This window comes from Temnothorax americanus, unplaced genomic scaffold (assembly GCF_048541705.1).
Source record: "Temnothorax americanus isolate GAGA-0224 unplaced genomic scaffold, ASM4854170v1 Scaffold3, whole genome shotgun sequence".
NCBI classification, from domain to species: Eukaryota; Metazoa; Arthropoda; class Insecta; order Hymenoptera; family Formicidae; genus Temnothorax; species Temnothorax americanus.
Genome location: NW_027509442.1, coordinates 4,251,258 through 4,268,315, shown reverse-complemented (window position 1 = coordinate 4,268,315; position 17,058 = coordinate 4,251,258). Strand labels below are relative to the sequence as shown.

General features: G+C 42.7%; 1 protein-coding gene across 2 annotated transcripts in view; it reads left to right on the top strand.

The window, feature by feature from the left end:
• Positions 1 to 182: 182 nt before the first annotated feature.
• Positions 183 to 17,058, top strand: part of LOC143900599 (uncharacterized) — a 53,375-nt gene continuing 36,499 nt past the window's right edge. The window contains exons 1-7 of one of the 2 annotated variants that reach the window (XM_077412138.1): positions 183 to 1,295; positions 3,319 to 3,428; positions 3,578 to 3,783; positions 3,961 to 4,149; positions 4,244 to 4,387; positions 5,806 to 5,902; positions 8,334 to 8,498. In XM_077412138.1, the coding sequence (XP_077268264.1) occupies positions 1,114 to 1,295; positions 3,319 to 3,428; positions 3,578 to 3,783; positions 3,961 to 4,149; positions 4,244 to 4,387; positions 5,806 to 5,902; positions 8,334 to 8,498 (1,093 nt within the window). In that variant the 5' untranslated portion in view covers positions 183 to 1,113. Of the gene's footprint in view, positions 1,296 to 3,318; positions 3,429 to 3,577; positions 3,784 to 3,960; positions 4,150 to 4,243; positions 4,388 to 5,130; positions 5,256 to 5,805; positions 5,903 to 8,333; positions 8,499 to 17,058 lie in introns of those variants that run through there. The other variant, XM_077412140.1, reaches the window with a different exon arrangement.

Sequence of the window (17,058 nt, the reverse complement as noted above, 5' to 3'; positions counted from 1 at the left end):
CACAGATACTGAAATATTCCGAAAATCCTCATCCAACTAATTTCTAAAAGTTATAAAAAATTTGACATATTTTTTTCAGAATTTTTCATAAATCTAATATAAGAAATTTTTAGAAAGTTTTTGAGAAAATTATAAGAATTTTTTTCACCAAGGAAGGATAGAAACTCAGTGCTGAGTTTCAATATGTATGTTCTTTTAATCATTTTTTAATTTATTCCCGCGAAATAAGCGAGATCTCCTTATCGCGACGAGGCGCGCGCGCGAAATTTGTCCACCTGGTTGAAACGTCGCGTGGCCGCGAGGCGAGGCGCAGAATCTCGCGAGCGGAACGACGCGACGCGGGATCGATGCGTCGGTAAAGGTCGCGGAAGGCGGAAGTCGGACATTCGGAACGCGTCGACCGCAGGCGATCTCTTGGCGCGTCTTCACCGCGGTGAGTCGATCCTCGTCGATTCGTCGATGGGAAAAAAACGGAGGCGCGAGCAAGTGGAACGCCCAGGGTTTCGAACGTCGCGGCGCGCGTCCCTTCCACCCTCCCTCTTTTTCTCACGCTTCCTCTCCTCAGTCCTCCCCTTTCCGTCGCTCCTGGTAACCGCGCCGCGCCGCGCCGCGCCGCGCGCTCGTTCTTTCCGTTTCACATACTCGCGCGTACGTACGCGCGTACATACATGCGTGCGCACACATACGCGCCCTTCGAAGTTAACCGAAGCATGTCCCGGTCCCGCGCGCGTCCGCATAGTGGTCGGGTCGGCCGAGTGTGCGAGACGGTGTGCGCGACGCGGGACGCTCCGCTGAATGAATGACATAACTTATATATAAATATCGCGTATCGGAGTCGCGTGCCGCGTACCCCCCGACTCGGAGTCGACTCGGCGACGGTGCGGAGTTGCGGAGTACTGCGGAGAGACAGACGGTTGCGCGCGATATTGACTCGCGCGCGCGCGCGCGCGTCGATATACGTTACGCGAGCAGCCGTGACAGTTGCGTTGGCCGGTGCTGGCCGGTGCGCGTCGAACGCGGAGTAGCAGCGACGCGGCGTGGCGTCGCGCGTTTGCCTCCTCGCGCGGCACGTGCGTGTGCGTTTACGAGCGCGAGCGTTTAAGGGACGCGACAATGGCCGCGGATTGCGTGGCGGACGGCGACTACCTCGGCGAGTACTCGCGATTCTTCGCCGAGTTCGTCGCCAGGGTGAACCCGGACGATCAGCTGCCGGTGAAGGTGAGCGTCTACGACGTCAACGAGAGCGAGCTCGTCGGTGAGATCATCAGCCTGACTCTACAGTACCTCAATCGAATGTAAGCGAACGCGTTTTGTCGTTTGGATTCATCGTCGCGTGGGAGTGGTGATGCGCTGTCACGCGCGCGTCCCCGTGTGCGTGTGTGTGTCTGTCTGCCTGTGTTGTGTGTGTGTGTGTGTGTGTGTGTGTGTGCGCGTGTATGCGCGCGTACGTGTTACGTGTGCGTTTGCGTTTAACATCCCGTCGAGACGCCTCGCGGGCTTGTTATAAGTAGATGAATTTCTATAAACATTTCTATAAACGTTAGATTCATGATAGTAACTTAACTGATATATATATGTTTCGTTGTCATCTTGGCTTATATATAGGCCTCTCGCGTATCTGTTTATTTACTCGCGACTCTTTCCCGCGATAAGACTCACGTCTGCGAGTAAATAAAGCGGAACTTATTTTCAACGCGAAATGTTTAATTAATTACTTTACGAAAAACAATCACAGAAACGGGAATTTTGTGAAATAATTCGGCGACACCGACTGCGACTCGTTTATTTTGGCGTGCCAATTCCAATCGGATTTTCTTCTTTCTCTCTATTGATCCGTTGCCCTAAAAATTGTGATTCTTTTATTAAATATCTATAATTGTATCTCTCTCTCTCTCTCTCTCTCTCTACTTAGCTGATGTACTACTTTACGAAATATTAAGAACAAGTTAAGAATGTGCGGTAATAATTTTGAATCTTCTAATCTTTCATAGATATCTTCTAATATTGTTTCAAGTTAGAGATCTCTATGAAAATATTATTTAACCGCATGCCCCTTTTCATTTAGACATTATCACATTCTAAAAATGCATTTTTTTTATACGATCTCAGAAAGATTCGCGTTCAAAATTAAATTTAGAAAAAATGAACGCTATAATCTAAAGTTGAGAGGAAAAAATTTAGTAAAACTAATAGCTGCTAGTGGATTTTTCGCTTATCTCTAGAAATTGGTTATATTTTGGAAAAGAAACGAACGCAAGAGTTAAAGGCTGACAATGATTTCTCGGAAACTAATAAAACTTGATGTTTTTGAGATATCCTATATATTATGTAAGCATTATTGCAATAGTCTATTTTAATTCTATAACAGTCTATTAAAAAGAAATTTAAAAAAGTTACGAAATATTTTTTCCTACAAGTTTCAATAAGCACGATTTGTACCGCAGCTGTAAGCTGCGCACAAAGGTACTCGAGTTCTCTCAAAGTCGTCGCGAGGATACCGTGCGCGATGTGGAAAAAAGTCCTGCACGGTGCGTCACGCGAGCAGGAAACGTGGGGATTACGTAAGAAATTTGCCCTCTCGAACCGCAAATTCTCTGAAGGCGCGAAACGGCTGAGAATCTGAAACCGTCACGAGAGACTATCACCGCCCATCGTCGTCGTTATCGTGTACTAAACGGAAAGGATAAACTGTGTATACACACGATATATGATAAACGAGAGATAACCGAGTACGCCACGAATGTTCTTCTTTTAATTGCGCTCTATGTACTTTCTTATATAATTTTTTCTTTTTTTCTCCTTTTTTTTTGTAAAAAAAATTCCGAGTATCTCTTTATTTTATTTCAAGTGTATGGCGCAGCTGAAAAAGATAGATTTTTCATTAAAGGATAAAGCGCTGACCAAAGATGCGTACTTAATTTTAGTAATTAAAAGTACAATAAAATTTTTTTTTTCATTCTTGTTTTGAAGGTTTAATTCGCGAATTTTTTTTTTATTTTTAATCGTTTATAGATATAAATTATAACTATTAAAGAAACTATTGTTAAAAATTACTTCCGTATATTTTTGAAAGTTTTTTTTTGAAAGCATATGCTTATTAAATTGGTTTCAGTATCGCTTTATGGGATATAACTGTTATAAATTATAACTAATATAAAACTATCGCAAAAAGCTACCGATACCTTCGTATTTTTTGTTAAGAAAAGTTGCTTCCAAACTGGTCAAATCGTTCTGCATTCTGTCGTTATGAAATTGGTCTTGCTTTGTAGATATTTCTCGGAAGTGAGAAAGACGATAAAAGCATGCGGTTGGTTTCAGATACTGTCCACCGAGCTTACAGTCTTACGTCGCGCGTCTCGTGATACAAGCGATCAAATCGACATGCAAGAAACAACCGGAAATCTGTGGACTGAGGCAGCAAGAAAAGAGTAAGTTTTTTTTATGATTTCGCAATACTTCAATAAATATTCACAGAAAATGCGAAATACAAACTGTCCATTTAAAAAATGACGTAGGCAACTCTGATTTCTAACATTAATGATAATTTATATTCAAGATGGATTGATCTTTTTCGCAGCGTACGCGCCTTTGAAGCTCATGCAAGCCGTCACGAACGAGGTGAACGAGATCTGCAGGCGGTATTTAGATAACAGCAGACTGGCCCTCCTGCCACCACCTTCGTCGACGCCGCAAGTGACAGTGGGTGCTATTAAAAATTCCAGAAGAAAAATGGAAGACCGCCACGTGATCCTACACGACTTGAATACCATGTTTAATATTCAGGTAGAGATCTCGCTGGCCGTTCGCAATTGATCAGTTAATGATTTTAATATAACGCTGAAATCATGAGTGTTAATTTACGCGTCAAAATTTATTGGCAATTGTATTCGAAATTAATTTCGATTTGACATTGTCGACGTGCTAATATGCGAGCTGATACGTTAATTATATATTTTGCAGGACGACACTATTGTGGATTACTACGCCGTATTCGACGGCCACGGCGGACAGGACGCCGCGGCGTATTGCGCGACGCATCTACATCAATATTTGGTCGAGAGTGTGCACTATCCTACGGATCCGGAATGTGCGTTGCGCGATGCTTTCCTAACCACCGACGCACAATTCGTAGCGAAATCGAGTACACGGGTAAACGTTCCTTAAATGAAATTTGTATTTTATTTTGCTCGCTTCTCGCCATAACTCTATAACTCTATCGAGTCGTCATTGCGTTTCGTTACAGAAATTAAACGGTGGTACCACCGTGGTTTGCGCATTGCTGATAAATAAGAAATTGTACATTGCTTGGGTTGGCGACTCCATGGCTTCGCTGGTTACGCGCGGCAACGTGAAGCAATTGGTGAATCCTCATCGACCCATGAGAGAAGTAAGTAACCTGGATTTTCTTTTTCTTTTAATAGAATGGAATGAAAAATGTAAGATAATTTCTCGTTTTTGAAACATTCTTAATGTTTAAATCGCATATCCAATTGGCTCAATTCTGGAAATATCCCGCTTTTGCAATAAACTCGCATTCGTATTTACAATCAAACGTTCTTGATGTGAAACTAATTTAGCTCATCGGCTAAATCGATAGTCCATCGGCATAACAATCATTTTTTAAGCCGGTTTGAGATTGTAATCTTAACTTTTGTTTATCAAAATAATCTTTGTTTGTTGCCATCGTCTTCTTTTCTTAGAAAAAAGGCGAGAAAAGATGCACATCGTGGAGATTTATAATGTGAAAATCTAGTCAGTGTAATAATGTTGAATGATATTGACATCTCTAATTTTCATGTGCAATTTTGCTTTGAATCACATGATCATACAATATTACGTGCTCATAAAACGGGCAATGTATCCGAATTCGCGTCGTCTGCACACCGGGTGACGTGACAACCGGATCGACCGTGATCACCTGTCTGTCGTGAATATTTTTCAACAACAGGCCACGTTTGGGGTCTACGATCGGCACGTAATTACGGGTCTCGTTCAAACACGTCCTCCCCATTCTCCAGTGATAGTACGCGAGATCTCGCTTGAGCGGCGATAATTTTCTTTCCCCTCGGTAATACGGCAGCCAATCTTCCGTTTCGAGCCGATCGCTGAAATCGATGTAAGCCGATTCCTCGAATTGCAATTTCGTTCTGAAGCGGCGGACGAACACGATGGTCGATAAAATCCTTAATCTGTTGGCTCGCTCGCGCAGGGCGAGCTCCTCCATTAACCTACCGGCGGGCGACACGAATTCCGACGTGAGTACGTAAGGACGGTGAACGGGAAACGATAGATCTCTCACGATTCGCAAGCGACGATAAAAGCTCTCTTCGTTTAGAGTCTCGCCCGTGCAGCGGTAACCGAGCTCAGCCAACTGGCGTGCGGTTTTGGTGCTTCTGAGGAAGCAGATATCTGCAGGTATCACTAGCGAATCTAAATATTCCTCGTAATTTTGAAAATTCAGCAATCTTCTGTCACTGTCGGTCTGCGTCCCGATGACAGTCATGTTCGAAGGGAAAAAGGCAGAGAAAGTGATTTTATTTTTAAACCAGTAATTTTACGCTGTCACTGACGCGTTCGGAATCCTTTATATTGCGAACAATCGCGACGCGTGAAACATGAATCCAAGGTATTCGAGGTAATCCAAGCGAGAGTATCGAAGTATCGACACGTTTGACATCTATACGTTATCACGAAATAGAATATTACGCTCGACTCTTTATTGACAATGCCATGTGCAAGATCTATCGAGGCCGGGTATACGATGTGCCCTATTTACCACATACGTCATGATCTTTTTCCCTTCAGGACGAGACCGAACGGATTCACAATATGGGAGGAGCTGTCGTCCATTGTATGGGTGTGTTGCGCGTAAACGGACTCCTCAGTATATCCCGAGCCATTGGTAAGCGATTGTAATACGTATGTTTTTTATCCGCAAAGATATAGAAATTTACTGAAAATAAAAAACTTAGTATTTTTTATTTCGTACGAAATGTTTGGACGATCCTTTAAATAATTAAACGACACACTGATATCTAAGAGTGACTTTAATTAAACTCTGAATTACACGACGATTAATTCAAATAATATACCTAAAATATTTTATTAACCGATAGAAGACAAAATTATTAATTTTTTTGTTTGACATATGAAGGATAAACTTGTGGATGACCTTAGAATTGTGTAACTAGAGCTTTCGCAGTTGTGCCGATTGAATTAATCGGCGGTTAAGTTGTCCGAAGTTTCATCAAAGTCGCTTCAAAGGGATTTCGATTTTTCGATAAAGTTTCCACTGTCGGATTTACCAGTCGGCCTTCGCCGCGTTGAAGAAGACAGGAACATATAGATGGAGACAGCGTGGTCGATCGTGACACCGCGGTGTAGTAAACGATGCTTGCACGTCGTTCAGATTTCTTCGAGGAACGCAAAGTAATATGTAAGAAACCGAGTAAGAAACCGATATCAATTTCGGAGTTTCGTATAACTTTACACCGTTAAATTTGTAGTGTCAAATTATACTCAATTAGAGTTATTTTTAACCATCCTTATAGATCGCCACTGCTCTTACTCAATATGTCGTTAATTTAATTACAAACGATGTTAGTTTAACTGAACTGAATGGAGTTAAAATAATAAATTTCGACAGACATGATAGTTAAAAATAACAAAAAAATGTTATTTTACACTTAAGGTATTGGTTTAAATTTTATCTTTTAATATTTAACGGTGCACAGATTTAAAGAGACATAAAAATCCTCATGCAACAAAGTTGCATATTAGAGTTTCACCGCAATCTAATTAATTCCTCTAGAAGCTTAAAAACAATAAAGTCTGATATTAATCTTCTCGAATTAGAAACTAATCACGCCTAATTCTTGGGAAAGTACGTTAGATCACCGCCGCACCGAACTCATAAGGGAAGTGTTTTTTTTCTCTTATTTCCATTTTCCTTGGCAATTGTAGGGAAACTTTTTCGCTTTTCATAGTCTGCGAAACCTCGATTCCGCACACGTAGTCGTCGAAAACGTGGTTTGCAACTAATCGAGATCGGTGTTGTTTTCGATGGATACGAATTACCACGCCAGACGGAAGTAATCGCCGTGTAGGAAACGCTACTTTCGGATTGACGTAATCGGCGCGAGCTTTCCCGTTGTTAGAGACTACTGATGTCCCGACGAATTAAAGTCGTTCGTTATCGAACTCGCAAGTATATTGTTCGCCGCGGTATAGCCAAGTATGGAACGGGCGCCCGGGCCGTCCGGACGAGCCCGTGCCCAACTACGGCTTAAAAACGCGACCTGTAAAGGTGAAGGAGGAAAGAGGAGAGGAAAAAAAGAATTCTGGCCGCGTGTCGAGTATCCTGTTGGTTCCGTTGACATAATACTACGTGCAGTTACGCTCCGGGGGCGCTCCACCGAGTGTGGCTCGCACAATCGCATGTCCGGAATAATTAAATAAAATACTGTTTCTCCCATTCTCTCGCTTATCTTTAGACACGAGGGCTCGCGAGCCGCGACATATCGAACGTTCATCAGCGCGTTGACCTTCCGACGCGCTCCAGAGATCAAGATGACTCTTCGCGATTTAATTTGTAAAGAGAAGATTCTTATTGCGACATTTTTTAGCGATCTGGACGTTTTTGTGTGTGTGTTGCCTTATTCCTCTTCGAATTACGTCGTATAAAACTCGATTCGCATATCAACGACGCGAATTAAATAAGCCTTAATGACTCGCCGTCGTTAGCATAGAGAATTTAATTAACCGAAATTAATTATCGCTAAGGATGTTAGCGCAACAGGGTCCTATATGAAAACTTTAGACGGTTAATTATAAATGTGTAAAAATTAATTTGTATTATGGCGAATGAGATAACTCGGTTGCGTGATGCAAATATATGTTTTCTCGCGCGTGGGTGTGTGTGTGTGGGTGCATGTGGTGTAATATGTATGCGTATGCCAAGCTCCGGCGCGGTTTCGCGAGGATAGTATGGAAGAAAAAGCGGCCGCGTCGTTCGGATTCATAATAACCGGAAGCGCGGCGTTGTTGCAGTGGCGTCGTTATTTAAATTAGCCGCGCTATTCATTAAACAGTTAATTATACTTAATTGCGCGCCGCGTGGCGTGTTTTTCACGTGTAAAATATCTGAATTACGGCTTTACCAATGGATAAACCGTAACAGTTGCCTCCGCTCCAATCTTATAATCGCACATACTTTCGGAGCTGAACATTCCTTTCCGCTTTTCGCATTCGCGCCTATAGCAAGCCTCCGGCGAGCGCGTGCCTCTTAACAGCGGAGCGGTCGTTCTTTCATTTCTTTTCCTTTCTTTTCCCAGGCGATGTCCCGTATAAACCGTACATCAGCGGCGAGCCCGAGGTCCGATGCGTACATCTGGACGGTACCGAGGATTTTCTCATAATCGCCTGCGACGGATTGTGGGATTACGTTGACCAGAGAACCGCGGCGCTTCGCGTCTACCGGCAGGTGCTGCAGAATCCCTGTGAGTACAATATATTTTCTCTTGACTCGGTAATTAATGAAAGTCTTTAAGTAAACTGCTAATAATAAAAATCTTAAGTAAACTGCGTCGTGCACTACGTTCGGCAACACTTGACGGTGTATTAATACGTATTCTTTTTCTTTCTCTCGCTTTTACCAAGAATATTACTTATTCGAGCACTTAATCTAGTTATTCAATTTTTAATGTGATCGATCAGTGAGGATTTAAAAGCACGCCTCAGGCTTTTTAAACTAAAGTTTCACGCTTTTTAAGCGGTCTTTGAGGTGCTGAAAACGTTGAAAAGAAGAACTTTCTTCAAAGCGCCACTAATTATTCTCTATAATTTATCAAACTTAAGGAACTGTGAATCTCTTTCGCGAATCGCGGTAACTTTTCACGGATAAACTCTTAGGAGATTGCGAGGCAGGAGATTTTGTACGAAAGAAACTTTCTTAATGAAAAATAACGAGGAGAAAATCCTGCGAACATCGCCGTTCGAATAAGTACACGGCGCGCACGTATTCAATGTATATTGATCGATACGACGTAAGTACTTTACGCGATAAGCGCGTGCTCTTCGTAGGAAATCCAAGCCGAATCATTTTCATCGTCGTATCGCCCGTAGCGCCGTTAGCGCCAAAACGATACTGCGATATTCGAGAAAGTAGGGAAAACGATGTCGTTTCGTCGGGGAATTTGCGCTAGAAAAGATGAATCTCTTTGTAATCTAGTCTCTCTCTCTCTCTTTTTCTCTCTCTATATTCGTGGCCTTTACGTGTTGTGCTCTGTTTCCTCGATTTCCGGAACGGACGCGACACAAAATTTGCGTAGCGTTTTGTGCGACGCGCTCTCCTGCGACCGATCGGTCAATCTTCCTCTGACGATACTTTTCCACGAAATTCACGAGGGATCGAGTTACGATGAGATAACGAGCAAATTCGACAGTTCCATTGTTAACGCAAATTGGCCGGCGGTCGATTCTTTTCTCGTGTAAGTTGAGCTACTTCTTTTTTTACAACCAGAGATGGGAAAGCGGGAAGAGAGATAGGAGCAGCTGAAGCAGCAGGTGAACGAGAAATTATCACAATTTCGTGCGAACGCAGCTGACACGAGCTGTTTTTTGTTTTTATTATTTCCAGAGGAAATAATGCCGATAGTATTCAGGTTTATTTATTTATAAATGTACGATATGAGCAGCTGTATGACAACACTATGTCACTAGTTATATAAATGCATTTTAACGACAATATAAGTGATATTGAGTCATTCTATAAATAATGAAGTATAATAGGAAGCTTGATTTATTTTTCAGCTCAAAACCGAAAAACTTTTATCGCCAGGGAACTGAAAGTTTAGGATTAAGAGATGTGAAGAAGTTGTAAATAATAATGGAAAATATATTTTGGATTAAAATTAAAATGTCAAATTTTTTGTCTTATATTAAAAATATCTAAATAACCGCATTACTTACGGGATGACCCAATATAAGGTATTCCACATATACCTCATAAATATAAGTCTCCCTTGTGATTCTTTTTGAGCTTTATCTTAACAAAATATTCAAGCATCGATACCACTTGCGTGAATTATGAATTTACGAACAAGTAAAATGCCTCAATATTCTCGGAAAAGAAAAGTCTATTCGGAATTGATAGAAGGATCCACAATTGAAAAGAAATATGTTCTGAATACACTCGGTACATTTCGGATAGGCTGGAAGAGATGGAATTACATGGACCCGATGCTAACTGATGCTTATTGCAAACGACATTTTTCCAAGTACCAGCGATCTTCAACCGGACGAGAGCAATAAAGTCGATAAGTCTTTTCCCGAATCTCGCGTATTTCATTTTGCGACATGAACTCGTAATTGAATCATCGATCTCGCCTTAATGCAAGGCACTGTCTCGATGACATTGCGGACGTCTTTTGCTCGCTATCGGCTCTTGTGTTTTTCTTTTCGCCTCATTGAATATCGAAGGGTGGTCTGTCGAACGTAACGCAGACTCGGTCGCCTTTTCCCTCGTCCTCGGGCGAGCAGGCCGACCGGCAAAGCTTGGCGGCTCCTCCGATCATTCTCTCACTCGCTCGTTACCCGTCTGCACGGTCGGCCGTCTCTCTCCCGTCGTCTATAGATATATATATTCCCCGAGACGTTTTCCCTTCGATTGATTTTTCGTCGCGACCGAACCCCGCGTCTCGCGTCTCTCAGTTGGTGACTCAGTGATTCACAGTGATTCATAGTGCCTCTGAGGAGGAGGACCTCGAGAAGAATATTAGCCCGATCGATCGCCTTCGTACAAATTCTCTTCGGTAAGTCGCGGATCACCCGCAATCAATTGACTGTCAAGCGTAAATAAAGAATGGTGGATAGGGGAAGGTGAAAAGTATCTATCTAGTAGTACTTTTGTAAGATCTATCCAATAGTCTGTCTGATACTAGGAAACAAAGGTTTTTGAAAACGCTACTGAATAGCAAAAGTTCTTGTAAAATCACTAAAATTATAGTTATTAATTTTATCGATTAATGAATAATTGAAGATTCGGGTGAATTAGGGACTCGAGTAAGATAAATCAATTCAAGTCGTTAATCTATTAGTTATTAATTTTTATTTTTGTAGAATTAAATACTGAAATTTAATTGAGAAATAATTGAAACTTTTAAATAGTGGAGTAATAGAATGATGTTAATGATGAAATTAATAACTGCTATTTTCTTAATAATTTTGCAAAATTAGTAAACGAATTATTAAAAATTATTCTATTTTTAATCTCTTTCAATATATTTTTTTTTTTTAATTTTATAATAACTATTAATTTTTTATTATCGGGAAATTATTGCGTTATCTTAGTTGCTCAATTAGCTCGCTTATATTTAATCGCGAAGTCGATCATCTTTCGACAATGCCTCGAAATTAGTAATCACCGATCACGAGCATCGACATCGTGCGATTGCGTTCGTACGCGTATAATATGTATAGAAATCGCGACTAAACGCGCGTGTGAGACGACGCGATTCGGCTCACCGTCTTCTGACAAGCAAAAGGCAAAGAAAGAGAACTCGAAGTAATCGAGCGATCGACGCGGCCCGGCATTGTTGTCGCGCGACAGACGTTTTCCCAGCGGCAACGGTACGCTGGCACCGTGCACCTCATCGAAAGGAGTCCGGAAATCTCTCCCCACTTGCGAAACTACCGTACTTACTTACTGTCCGCTGCGTCCGCGAAAACATGCCTCCCCGTTAGGAAGTGCGCGATTATCGTCGCCATCCGCCGCACCGATGTAATCTTGATTTCGCGCGCTTTCCGCGTAAGGAATTCTAAAATTACGCGAACCCTATGTCAGTCTTCGCTATAAAGATCGCATTGCACTAGGTTGCGATAAAGAGTAGCTGGTAGCGCTACTTATCTTCGCCGTGGCGAAATTCTCAAAGCGATTCGGACATCGAATTTTTCCTCGTTGATAACGTCGAAGCAACAATATATTTTTTTTTCTTTCAGTCGTAAGCGATTGAAAACGGGAGACTTTTCGCGAACTTACCTTTACTTCGGACAATTATTTCAATTAAATTAAATTAAATGTGGTTCCGATTCTGCTCATGATCGTAAATCATTCTTAGGAGTGATAAAATAGATTTTTTTGAAAATATAGAAATCGATATATCAATGGTTTAAGTACTCAATCTATTAGTATGAATTGTCTATTATCTGCCCTTAATGTCTGTTTTATGTGAAAAAATCGCCCGTCGCGGGTGATCATCATGAATAATAGATTAACGACTTGAGTTGATATTTATCTGACTCAAGTCCCTAATTCTACCCGGTTCTTCACTTATTCGTCAGCCGATAGACCCAAGCACGTGTCACATATATGTCTTGATCTGTCGGCTAATAAATAGCCGAGGTAGCGCGATACATACGTGACAACCGGCCAAACGTGTCGATCCCTTCTCGCTTTACGCGGATCTCAGGAGCGCGGAGCGTAATGGCCAATACCCATACGGCACGGTGAAAAGCTACGGCGGAGAGAACGCAAACGTGTGCGCAGCGTTAAGGATCTACGCGTCTCACGTTTCCATAATTGTTAATTTGGGAAAGCGAGTCTGCGCGCGCGAGTTTCTCATCCTTGCGCCGCGTCGGTAATTTGTAAGTACGTGTCGCGCGACACGCGTTTAAAATTGATTTCAACGACGTTTCCCCACGGAAATCGCGGGGAAAGAAGAAAAGTCGGCGGCGCGCGGCGCGGAGAGCGAACGGTCACGCAGCATCCCAGGAGAAATATGTTGGAGATTCCGTCACGCTCTGACGCATCGTTGACACGATGCGCACACATACCCCGCTCCTCATATTTTAAATAACGTTCTGAATCACGTACGGCGCGGCGGCGCATAGCGTTTAAATCTACGATGACGGCACAGCCGTCGGTATATACGTGAGCCGCATCTGCTTGGATATACTGGGACGTACTTGCGCAATCTGTCTCGACGGATATCGTGGCGTACCTCGCAGGCACCAGACGAGCTCATTACAGAGTAATTACGTTATTCAACTTATGCGATAAAGATCCCGAAATATTAATTTTACAGAGTATCGATGTTGACGTTCGAGACGAAGAAATTTCGGGGAGATTCAAATAATTGCAACTTATCGTTAGAATTGTACCAGTAGAGTTTTTTTTTAAATCGTTTTTCGACTCTACTATCCAAAAATGCGGAACGTAGAAGCGGAAAATATTCCGCTATCAATTTGACACGTCGTAAAGGTAAAATAATTCTGAAAATTGCATTTAGATTGAAATTTTTACTTCTGTCGTCATGTGACATTTTGCTGTATATAGCTGAATGTTAACCATTTTACAAATCTTCGAGATTCCCACTTCAATTCAATGGAAACGATTATTCTCTCAACGATTGACAGAGAATATATAAATATATAATAGAGTAATTTTTATAATTCATATTTGAATGAAAAATTCAAATCTTTCGGTTAGATATAAATTATAAGGATAACTTTGTAATATATACAGTGACTCACGAAACTGATCAAATCGTGTTATTGTTACGAATTTCTTTTGAAAATTTATAAACAAAACTGTAGCACACGCGCACACACACACCACGATCATAGATATTTGTTTGTTTATGTCTCTTATGTTGATATTGAAAGGTTTTCGTCGATTGCCTTTTTTAAATTAAAATTAATTATGGACAATTGCGTAGCACATTTGATCAGTTTCGTGAGTCCAGTGTGTATTATATGTATTCTCTGACGTCAATCATAATTGTGTCGCAAAGTGGTCGATAAAATCGTTATCGGAAACGTGTGCTATATGCGAATTTCGGGGCTTTATTTTTATATCGGGGCAGATTACCGCCCGGTTTAGAACTTTCTGAGGTAATATAAACGGTTAACGCAAAACCGGTTCCGTTTAATTTCGGCTAATTGAAACCTCCGGAACAGACGCAACGCGGCTCGGGCTCCTCTCGGGCGCGGCGCATGGCAACAGTGCAACGGCAACGGCGTTAAAAGATCGCAATAAGGCATTAAACAAAGGAATCCGGGAGGAGCTGAACCAAGACCGCGGTTACTGAAGCGAAACGCCTGGAACGTTTCTTCGTCTCGAAAGGATTCGTCGGAGAACGAGGCTTCGAAGGAAAAGGGGGAGGACGAGGAGGGAGGAGGGACATCGCGTGGTATAGGAAGGGGGATCCATTCACAAGATATCGCCCGAAAGGTGAAATTTGGGTTACATCAGGTCCTTCGCCCCCCTTATTATCGTATATCGTACTCGATTCATTAGCAATACTTTCCGAGACGCGTCTCATTTCCTTTCCTCTCCCTGTCCTCTCAATCATTAAAAAGATCGATCAATTCTAAGCTTGTCAATTGCTGTAGCTTAATTAACGTTGATTGTCCTCCGCGAGATAGCATAGAGGTCTTTGAGTTTCTTAATTGTGTTCGTGACAGTTATAATTTCCGAGTATTTTTTCCTTTTTCGATATTACATTCACGGAAAAAAAATGTCTTATTATCCAGAAAGATGTAAAGAGGAGCTATTAAATTACGCGATCACACAGGAGATTCGAGGAATCGACGAGCGAGCGAGATCGTTTATTGGACGTCGGTGCGCCGCGCGAGGCCGAACGAAATATCGGTGCATGGCGATTATTTTCTCCGCGCACACACCGGCGTACACACGACCGGTCTGGCAGCGAACCTCGTCCTCAAAAAAATCGGTCGAAGTCGAAGGCCACAACCGTGGTAAGCCTGACTCTCCCTTCGGTCGCCCGGGTCCAACGTTGCGACGCTACGGTCGAGCGGCAAGACCGATCGTTTTTCTGTTTTCTTTTTTTTTTCGCAGCCGAAAAAGCGCCGATCCGCCTCGTTGTTCCGTGCGCGAGGTTTGCACGGAAATTGTCCCGCGTAACGAGTTTTTCGCGTTTCGTCGCAATGAGAATCGCCGACTGCGACAGAGCGCGCCCGCAACGGTCGTCCTCTGCAGTCACCGCGGAGCGGCCTAACCGCAGGCTCGGATGAATCACCCGGGAGGAGATCGTTCGCGCGTCTTAATCCCTCGATATCGCGCACCTCCTGTCGGCTTTCGCATGTGCATACATCGCGTGTCGATTCAAAAGCCGGTCTTTCGCGATATCTCTCTTAGCAACGGTCTCTTTATTACGGCCGCCCGTTATATTATCGAAAACGAGATTACCGTATGATATCCTTGCGTATACATACACTATCTTAATCTTAATAGTAAACTTAATGACGCGCGGCGCGAATTGATTTTTCGCCAGAAGAAATTTCTTTGGTGAGAACCCGTCGTTATATATACCTACCTTAATCTTAAATTATAATCTTCTCAAGATATACAGTTCTTTTAAAATTAAATGGGCAAAGTGGGATTAAAAGCTAATTGTGTCTTTGAAAGTTTGCCAGATATGACCTATTTTCAATCATTTATCATTCAGAAATTGATGTCTTGACATTTTAACTGAAGGCAATTTAATTAAACGAGATTTGAAAAAGGAAATTGTAATCTTCTCGAGACATTACGGTTCATTTGAAATTAAACGAGCAATGTGGTATTAGACTAATTATACGTCTTCGAAAGTTCGCAGATATGATCTATTTTCAATAATTTATCATTCAGAAATCGATGACTTGACATTTTAACTGAAGACGATTTAATTAAAGGAGATTTGAAGAAGAAAATACTGCAAAGTTTTATATCGGTTAAAAAAAAAAAAAACATTGGACACCCTTGGGGGGGGTTATTGAGCCGTCGAAAGCAATTTGAATTCCGTTGCTTCAAGGCGAAGCTCGTGGTGCGACGTTATTAACGCTTTCATCGCCAGGGCGTTAACGGAGCCGGATATAATCGCATCGGGCATTACGGTCGAAAACAAAACCCAGCCGCAGAGAGGCGAGGCGCGTATCTTCGCTGCTTTTTACGCTTATGACGCCAGCGAGTTCCAATTTTAGCGTAGCGTGCGAGCATTTGCTCGCGGGACATTCGTATCTGACTCCACGGCGACATTCCTCGCGTCGTTCGCCGGATAGATTTGATTTTTTTTTCCCTCCCGAGCGACGCGAGGAATACGCGCGCTGGAGTATACGTGCGAGAGCGAGCGCGTCGGTAGTCCCGGGGGAAGAAGCTCGGAGGGAATAACCGAACGAAATCGCATCGAGCTCGATCTGTTCGTGCGAGAAGATGGAAACGGGCGCGGCGGAGACACGACGGCTTCTGAAAATCGCTTGCCCGCGATGTCACCGCGCGATGGCGAGTGCGCTAAAAATATACGAACGGCCGCTTCTCGCGTTTGGGCATAGTCTCTCTCGTTTGAAGGATTTTAACAGCTGAAAGGCATTTCTCGTCCTAGGACGCGACAACGCCCGAGGTCGACGACCCCATCACCTTTTCCGAGAGCGCATCGTTCGGGAACGCTCGAAGTATCGTAAACTCGGTTCCTCGGAGTGGCACTGACCTGCGCAACCTGACGGGGCGCGACTTCCGCGAATCGGTCAGATATCGGGCGATCCGCGATTATCCTCGTTTCTTATCCGAGGCGTCGACTCGCACCGTATAGAAACTGTTGAAACAACGATATAAATTACATTGGTATTTCATCATCGATACGTTGAAAATTTATCTATTTTCGAGCCGCGAAGTTTTATATGTCTTCGCTATACTTTTTTAAGTGACAAATAGAATGCATGCTTTGAAAGAAAACAGTCGACTAAAAAAACGCGTCGTTTGCCAGAGATTGCTGCATTGAATTTGTGCGTTGTGCTTGAGAAGGATTCTCGATTAGTTCAAGAGCCGCGATATTAAATTGGAATGTCATCGTCCAGTTGCTACAACTTGTATTCTTACGTCACTTTATCGTTATATCATTCTAACTGCTTTTGGCGAGCTTTATCGAGAATACTCTATTAACGACTTCCGTCTGCGACTTGGCCGCGGATGTTTATTTAGAATGCGCTCGACATCCCGAATAATAATAGCCGCGCATTCCGCGGGGGAGAGAGAGCGAGAGAGAGAGAGAGAGAGAGATTTTT